Source organism: Microtus oregoni, unplaced genomic scaffold (genome assembly GCF_018167655.1).
Source record: "Microtus oregoni isolate MIOR12 unplaced genomic scaffold, Mior012 000011F_ref0000422, whole genome shotgun sequence".
NCBI classification, from domain to species: domain Eukaryota; kingdom Metazoa; phylum Chordata; class Mammalia; order Rodentia; family Cricetidae; genus Microtus; species Microtus oregoni.
Window position 1 is genome coordinate 46277504 of NW_024543070.1, and position 8177 is coordinate 46285680.

Genomic DNA, 8177 nt, shown 5'->3' on the forward strand with positions numbered 1-8177 from the left:
CCAGGCTCCAGGTCCCCAAGCCCAGCAGCACGCTCCGAGTTTCGGGGTCTCCTAGCACCCGGCGCCCAGAGCTTCCCGGAGCGTGGCCAAGGCCAGGGCGGAGGGGGAGGGGACCCGGCGGCCTGGCCGCGGGAAAGGGGATGCGAGAACTGCGAAGTGATACGCGCCGCTGAGCCGGGGACGGAGGAGTCGCCGGCTGCACGATCGTCTGCAGGCGCCGAGCACCATGCACCCCCGGCGCCGCGCGCTCCTGCAGCCTCGCCGCGGCCCTCCGGGGCGGCGTTGAGCGCCTCCAGCCGCCGACCGACCAGAGCCGGACCGGCGTGGCTGCTCCTCTCAGGGAGCCCCGGTCGCGGTGCCGGAACGAACACCCGCCTCTACCAGCCGCCGGGCCGCGAGCATGGATGGATGAGGACGCCCATGCCAGAAGTGCGCGGGACTCGGACAAACTTTTTCAGCGGCCCCGCTGCCGCCGCCCGCGCCTCATCTCCGCTTTGCACCGCGTCCGGCGGCCGCTGCTGCCCGCGATGCTAGCCGCGCTGCTAGGCGGCGGCGGGGCCCGCAAGGGGACCACTCCGGGCGCCTTGCTGTGCCTTATGGCGCTGCTGCAGCTGCTGGGCTCGGCGCCGCGGGGCTCGGGGCTGGCTCACGGCCGCCGCCTCATCTGCTGGCAGGCGCTGCTGCAGTGCCAGGGCGAGCCCGACTGCAGCTACGCCTACAGCCAGTACGCCGAGGCGTGCGCGCCGGTGCTGGCGCAGCGCGGCGGGGCTGACGCTCCGGGGCCCGCCGGCGCCTTCCCCGCTTCGGCCGCGTCCTTCTCGCCGCGCTGGCGCTGCCCGAGCCACTGCATCTCGGCGCTCATCCAGCTCAACCACACGCGCCGCGGGCCCGCGCTGGAGGACTGCGACTGCGCGCAGGACGAACACTGCAAGTCCACCAAGCGCGCCATCGAGCCCTGCCTGCCTCGCACCAGCGGCGTGGGCCCAGGCGCGGGAGCGGGCTCGGTCATGGGCTGCACGGAGGCCCGGCGGCGCTGCGATCGCGACAGCCGCTGCAACCTGGCGCTCGGCCGCTACCTGGCCTACTGCGGCAAACTTTTCAACGGGCTGCGCTGCACCGACGAGTGCCGCGCGGTCATCGAGGACATGTTGGCCGTGCCCAAGGCGGCGCTGCTCAACGACTGCGTGTGCGATGGGCTGGAGCGGCCCATCTGTGAGTCGGTCAAAGAGAACATGGCCCGTCTGTGCTTCGGCCCAGACGCGGGCAACGGTGCGGGCAGCAGTGGCTCGGACGGTGGGCTGGACGATTACTACGACGAAGAATATGACGACGAGCAGCGCGCGGGCACGGCGGGCGGCGAGCAGCCCTTGGACGATGACGACGGCCTCGCGCGCCCGGGCGGCGGCGCTGCTGGGACGGGCGGCCGCGGGGATCTGCCCCACGGGCCCGGGCGCAGGAGCAGCAGCAGCGGCAGTGGAGGCCACTGGGCGACCCGAGGCGCCTGGACCCCGCTTGTTTGCTTACTGTTGTTGCTGCTGCTCGGATCACACTTGTAGCCCCGGCTGCAGGCTGCTGCAGGCCGGTGCACTCGATCTGGCTGGTTCCCGAGCTGGGCACCTGTGGCTGGGGGTCCCGGGGATGGTCTGGAACTCTGACCCGCACGCTCCCTGTGTGGACAGGGCCCAGCATTTACCCCAGCCACCATGCCCGGCCCTCCACTGTGCGGTTTCGAAGCTGCAAATAACCGACTGACCTATCCTACCGGCTCGAATCTACAGAGTTCAGGACACCCTGCAAAAAGCAAGGGAGGCCTGGGTTCTGCTGAACGGTGGAGGTCTTCACAACTCCAAGGGACTGGGGGAGGGGATGTGGAGGGAATTAGGTTTGTTTTGTTTTTAAACCGTTTTCCTGTGAAGGGATGTATAGTACTGGTAACGACTTTAATTGCTTGTGGCCACTGAGAAACAGCAATCGTAAGTAAATGGAAGCGGTCCCTTGCCGGTTCATTCCTGTACTCTGTATAGCAGCCAGTAACCCCAATGGAGCTGGCGATTGCCTTGTCTGGGTCCCCGAAATCATGTCTGCATTATAACCTTTAACCCCCGCCTCCAGTTTCACTGCCACAGTTCTGATCTCTGAGCACCACGTGTCTTAAAATTAAGGGTCCAAAAACCTGGCCTAGAAAGTTACCATGGTGTTGAACAATGCAACTTTTTATCTTAAAGCTCTGTACTGCCATCTAGGAAAACCTCTGAGTGGTGTTTGTTTTGTTGTCGTTTTTTTGTTTTGTTTTGAGGTTTTTTTTTTTTTCACACCAAGAAATTCTAAGTTTGAGTATGCAGAGATTGAATACTGCCTCTGCCCCTATCGGGGTTTTCCACCCTGGTACGTCGTATATAAACTGTATTAAAACTGGGGTTTCTTACCAGTTGCTGTACTTTGTATATAGAATTTTTATAAATTGTATGCGTCAGAAATAATTTATTTTTAAAAAGAAATTAAAAGTTTTAAATCTGCATCAATGTTGCATCAACCCCCATCCAAGAAATGTATAGAACACATTGGTCACCAGGAACCCACTCCTGCAAGCCCGTTTTGAAGTGTGCTCTGGGTAGAACAGTCTTAAGAATGTACAGTGTATTTTACAGATTTGAAGTAACGTCGTTATTTTTAAGAGAATTTATGGACATTGTAGAAATGTATAAATGCATTTCCAAACTGCCTTAAACATTGTATTTTTATAGACACCATTTTTTAAAGTCCTGTGTTTTAAATAACTATGACTTTGTGTATTTTTTGGTTGTTTTATTAAAGATGCACACATCAGTAAAGAGTTTAAACAGTGGCTTTGGTGTAGTTGCCTTCCACAGTTACTCGGTGGTTAACCCAGTGGTGGGTGGGAGGGGAGTGGAGGGGGCGCAGGGAGTCCATCAAACAGCAAGTGGAATTAAAATGCAGTACTAACCGGAGTGGGAGCTAATGCTGCCTTCAATTTAATGAACAATTAGATGTTTGTAAATGAGGCAACTAAAACAATTTGTAACCGGCTTCTGCTGGTGCTGTTGGCCTTTGTGAAGAGACTTCACAAAATATTGTCTCTTGTGTGAGGCTAACCTCCGCCTCAACTCGTAGACCCACCCTGCCCACCCCCTCCCTTTTGCTCCTGACCCCCAGGAGTGTCCTCTCTGCCTTCTCATTCAATCAAACATGCCAATAACATCTGTTACCAATAGGTCTAGGAAGCCTATGAGACTCAATACTTCAAAGCCATTTTCACACTTTTGGTGGAAAAAAAATACAAAATTTTGTTACAAAACATTGAGGCGTGCAAAAGTAAACACGCCATGGAGGGGACTAATCACCAGGACTGGTAATATTGTCCTGAGGAGCTGTTGAGCAGTGGGCTGAAGGTTGGGCTTCCGCCAAGCCCCTGATGCACACTCAAACGCCCTTACATAAATAATTACGCTCTTAAGCTGTGTCGAGTGCTGATACACTTGACCTTGTAAACAGAGATGTTTGCAGTAGGAATAAACTCCAGCGTTGGAAAATCTTTTAAACATTAACACAAAAGAGAGCAGTCTGTCCTCTGGGGATTTGAGCCTGAACCTCGGCAAGCTAGGCACTTGCGAGGGGGAAAAAGTTTATTTATCTTCTATTCCTGGTGTTTATTTAAAGCTTTTCATTTTAAACTCGGTGATTGGAAGGCAAGTCAGGAGTTTAAAAGTCACCACAAATAAACTTTGTCTGAGGGGTCGACAGATTAGCAAGATCTGATGTCTCTTTATGTGATACTAGCATGGGCTGGGAAAGCAGCTAGATTTCTCTGCTGCGTAAGTAATTAACCAAATTGTGTGCTTTCTCATGCATTCCCACCTTTACTTTTGAGGCCTAATTTTTTTGTCTCTTTCTATTTTCCTAGCTATTAGTGGGGGAGTCCAAATTTCTCTTCATGTCCCCCAAAGCAAGATTCCCCCATGTGTGGTACCAGAAAGCCCCAGATATCAGCCTGGAGTCTAGGAGAGCGGTGTGTGATTAGACTGAAGTCATCTGAATGGTTCAGTAAACCTGTTAAAACAAAGCCGAGAGCAGCGTCTTATTGGAAGGGGGACTAACAGAATATTCCTAGCAGCTGAAAGGGAAATTAGATTTTATTTTCCCTTTTTTTTTTTTTTTTTTTTTTTTTTACAAAAGGACTACAGGTTAGCAGTACTCCTGCATTTTTGCTTAAATATATTTAAACCCTCTCCATTCCTGGTTATTTTAACACATTCTTGACTAAAAGTTAAGTCTTTGTCACGGTAAAAGGCAGAGTCGTCCCCCCCACCACCCCCCGTAGTAAGTTAGACAGCGCCAGAAAAGACCTGACAATTAACGGCTACAATAAACTCACAACTTGATTTTACAGGGTCCTGTCAGAGGCATCTGCCTAGAATAAATCATCATAGCTTAGTCTGGGCAGGAGGGGATGTGGCTTTATGCTTTCTCCCTTGAAGAAAGTGAACATTGATCCATGGCCCACCTATTGAAACAAGGAACCATAGCCCCGAGTCCCCAAGCCTCCGGACAGGTCTCCTGCGTTGTAGGGCAGATTGCAGAGATGAGAGGGGGCGCAAGGGGCTTTAGGAGTGTGCTGTCTTTATGCCACCAGCCAGTCATCCGCTTCTAGACAGAAAAGATTTTTACAGATGTTGACATCTGCAATATCTCGGCGTCTCTAGGGAGGCCTTTGGAATTCTGGACATTCGGCAAGCTCAGATGTCTCCTGGAGACCCCTGGAAGTGCCATTAATGAAAGGAAGAGGTAGGGTTTTGGTTTTTTTTTCTTTTTTTTTTTTTTTTTTGGCTTTTCTGGAGAATTTCCAGGAAGTTCCCCCACCCCCATCCCATGCGCTGCAGGGTTTAGATTTCATGTCTAATCTATCTCCAGGCTGTTTCCATCTCCTCAGTGAGTAGGTTGTGATTCTCTGTGCCGGTTCCTTTGTCTTTGTCAGCCCTTCAGTGACAAAGGTTTGAGGGAGTGTGGGACAATGGTTACGCACAAGGGGGGCAGTTCATTGAGCTGAAGTGGCCATACAGTACCCAGAAGAGGCTCAGCTTCACCGCTCACCCGAGCACACAGCAAGGCTTTTGTGTATGATCACAATGGGCATAGCATAAGGTCTCTGTTGGTTTTTAACCATGTATAATAATGTACACGTGAAAGCCCCAAATGGGAAGTGGGAAAATGGCCCTGGGGAAGGGAACTTGTCCACTCAGAGTAGAACTCCTGCAGTCATCCATGAGGATAAAAGCAGCTTCTGGTCCCAAGTGCCACCTAGTGAAGGGACGACCGGTCTCTAATGCGTCCCAAGGGGACCACAGGTCTCTAGTGGAGCCTGCATGAGGACAGGATAGCATCCCTGCCTACCCTGGAGAGTGTGGCAGGGAAACAGCAGAACATGGAGTTGGGAGGTCATGTACTTTATTTGCCTCAAGCTCATGCATTTACCTCCTTCCAACCGTGTTGCCCAGGATCCTAAATCAAGAAACCCTAATGCCGTGAGAACTTCCAGAAACATACAACAAATTCTCGGCTTCTTGGCTTGGACTTGGCTGTATGAGCGTTAAGACACGCTGTGAAAGCTCCAACGTGTATCGAGCATGTATCTTCTCCAAAGCTCGAAAAGGAAAAGCATGCCACCATTGTTTTCTGAACCCTCACACCAAGAAACGTGGGGAATGCTGTCAGTTGACCCGGCTTTCCCCCAGGACTCCAGGGAGGATGGTGGGGAGCGTCGGTTCATGCAAGCAGTGTGGCCCGGGCTGCGTTTCCAGTGGGGCTCACTGTGCGCCAGTTAAGTTGGACATCACTGTATTCTGTTTGAGAGATTGCTTCTGGGAGAGAGTTGACAAAGTTCACCCTTGACTATCCCGATGACATAAGTAATGTGCTGTTAGCATCAATACCCCCCAAGGCATCCGTTTAATCGATTTTGTAAATAACACAATGATCTACTACAAAATAGTGGACTGTATACACTATATTTTGGCACAAAGATGGTCATTCTCCCACTAGTAACCAGGGGCTCTAAATAAATGATTTCAACAATGTTTTATTAAAGGCGACAAGAGCCCTGGAGCTGCATTAATCGGGGAGAAGTCGAGTGGCACCTTTGTTATGGAAATGTTGAACACATAATGGCAGGGCCAGACAATGTGCAGCCACTTCATTCTTTCAGCCACGCTGACACCTCTTAAAGAGGAACTGCAGGGAAGGATGTGGGAAAGATTTGCTTTCCTAGGAAGCTCTCAGCTCATATTTTGGAGAGCTACCTCCAAACCCTGCGTAAAATGCACTTGAGGAAGCCAGAGGGCTGTTGAGAATATAGAAGGGTTTCTATTCCTTATTTCAGGGGCCTAAGTTCCCTACAGAGTAAGCATCTACTTCCTCTTTTTTTTTTTTTTGACATGGCATTTCTAAAAAAATATACTTTGCAGATTGTTTTTGAGCTGTTTTTAAAGTGGTTCAAAGGCTCCGTGTCATGTATGGCGTGCATAATTTGAACAAAGTCTCTTTAAGCAAAATGAAGCAATCTGAAGTCTGTCAACAGGTAAATATGCACAATTAGATCTACAACATCTTCATCTGTGGCCCAAGATAAAATAGTGGTGTCTGCCTCCAGACCCTCCCTGTGAACATGTTGCAATTTTTTTTTTAAATCAATAGCTGTCTTATTAAGGTACCTACAGTGTCTAAGATCTTGGATACTGGTTCCTGAGTCCTGGAGAGAGCAGCCTTCCACAAGAAACTTGTGTGTATTTTATCCCTGATCAGTCCCTAGTAAGAATCTTGTCCATGTCTATGAGGTGTGAGCCTTTCTTGCACAGAGTTCTTTTATGATGTCAGCATCCCTCAATCTTCAGTTTTTGCCTGTCACTTCTTGCTCATCAAATAGTTCCACCTATTTGGAGGATTTTTCGTAAGAAGCTTAAAAATGACTTCATTGGCTGGGTGTGGTGGCTCACACCTTTAGTTCCAACACTCAGGAGGCAAAGACAGGTAGACCTCTGTGAGTTCAAGGCCAGCCCAGTTTGCAATACTGAACAGGTAGAGGGGCATAAAATTTTTCACAGACATCACGGAGGGAAATTAAACACATGGGATTATTCTTAGTCCATATGGGGACAGATAGTTTTATCACACAGTGAAAGAGGATGGCTTAGCTCCATGGTGGGTTTAAGAAGATCTGGAAGAAAATGACACAGAGGCAAAGCCTGGTAGGGGGGAATCTGTGCACTGTGCGTATGGCCTGGCAGTGGGACCTGAAGTCCTTGATCGCCTTGCATCTGTCCTTGAGCAAGGAGGGATGCATGCTGGTGCTTTTGATCCAGTCTGGGTCTCTAGCTGGTGAGATGGACCACTGCCCTTCAGAGTACGTTTCCCTCCTCGGGTAGCCTCTCTGGAAGCATCGTCATAGACACACCCAGACGTGTGCCTCCTAGGCAGTTCTAAAGCCAATCAAACCGACAGTCAAGATGAACCATTGTGGGAGCCCAGAGCCACCCAGCCAGGAGAAAAGTCCAAGAGGTCTAAGTAGCAGCAGGAAGGAAAAAAAAGAAAAGAAAAATTCTGGATACAGACACTTGGGTACTAAACAGCTTCCAAGACAAATAAAATATGATCCAAGTAGCTCAGCAGGCAGAATGGAGCCAATGGATTTCATATATATATGTATATGTATATATGTATGTATGTATATATATATATGTATACACACACACAAAAGACTTCAGTCAGGTGATGGTGCTGCATGTCTTTAGCTTCGGCACTCAGGAGGCAGAGGTGGGGATCTCTGAGTTTAAGGGCAGTCTATGAAGTAAGTTCCAGGACAGCCAGGGCTACAAAGATAAACCAAAAACCAAAACAAAACAAAAAAGAAGAAAAAAAAAGGAAATCCATAACATTTAAACAATTATAATAATAATATATACAAGAATTATAATTACAGCCAACTCTGGGAAAATACAAAAGACCAAGATTATAGAAGTTCATATAATTCGATATGAATTATACACAACTATAAGACTATAACAGCTAACGATGATTGACATGAATGCGTATTGTGCACATGCGCTGACTAGATAAGCACACCCCATGATTACGCATTGTGTCGGTGTGAACAGCTGTTCTTTATG

The 8177-nt window shown here is 49.7% G+C and overlaps 1 protein-coding gene across 1 annotated transcript; it reads left to right on the forward strand.

The window, feature by feature from the left end:
* The first annotated feature begins 400 nt into the window (after positions 1-400).
* Positions 401-2839, forward strand: LOC121453133 (growth arrest-specific protein 1). The gene has a single exon (XM_041659644.1). The coding sequence runs from the start codon at positions 405-407 to the stop codon at positions 1554-1556; it is 1152 nt and encodes a 383-aa protein (XP_041515578.1). The 5' UTR covers positions 401-404; the 3' UTR covers positions 1557-2839.
* The last annotated feature ends 5338 nt before the right edge of the window (positions 2840-8177 follow it).

Coding starts and splice junctions, on each gene's coding strand:
- LOC121453133 (XM_041659644.1), top strand. CDS start 405: ATGGATGAGGACGCCCATGCCAGAAGTGCGCGGGACTCGGACAAACTT.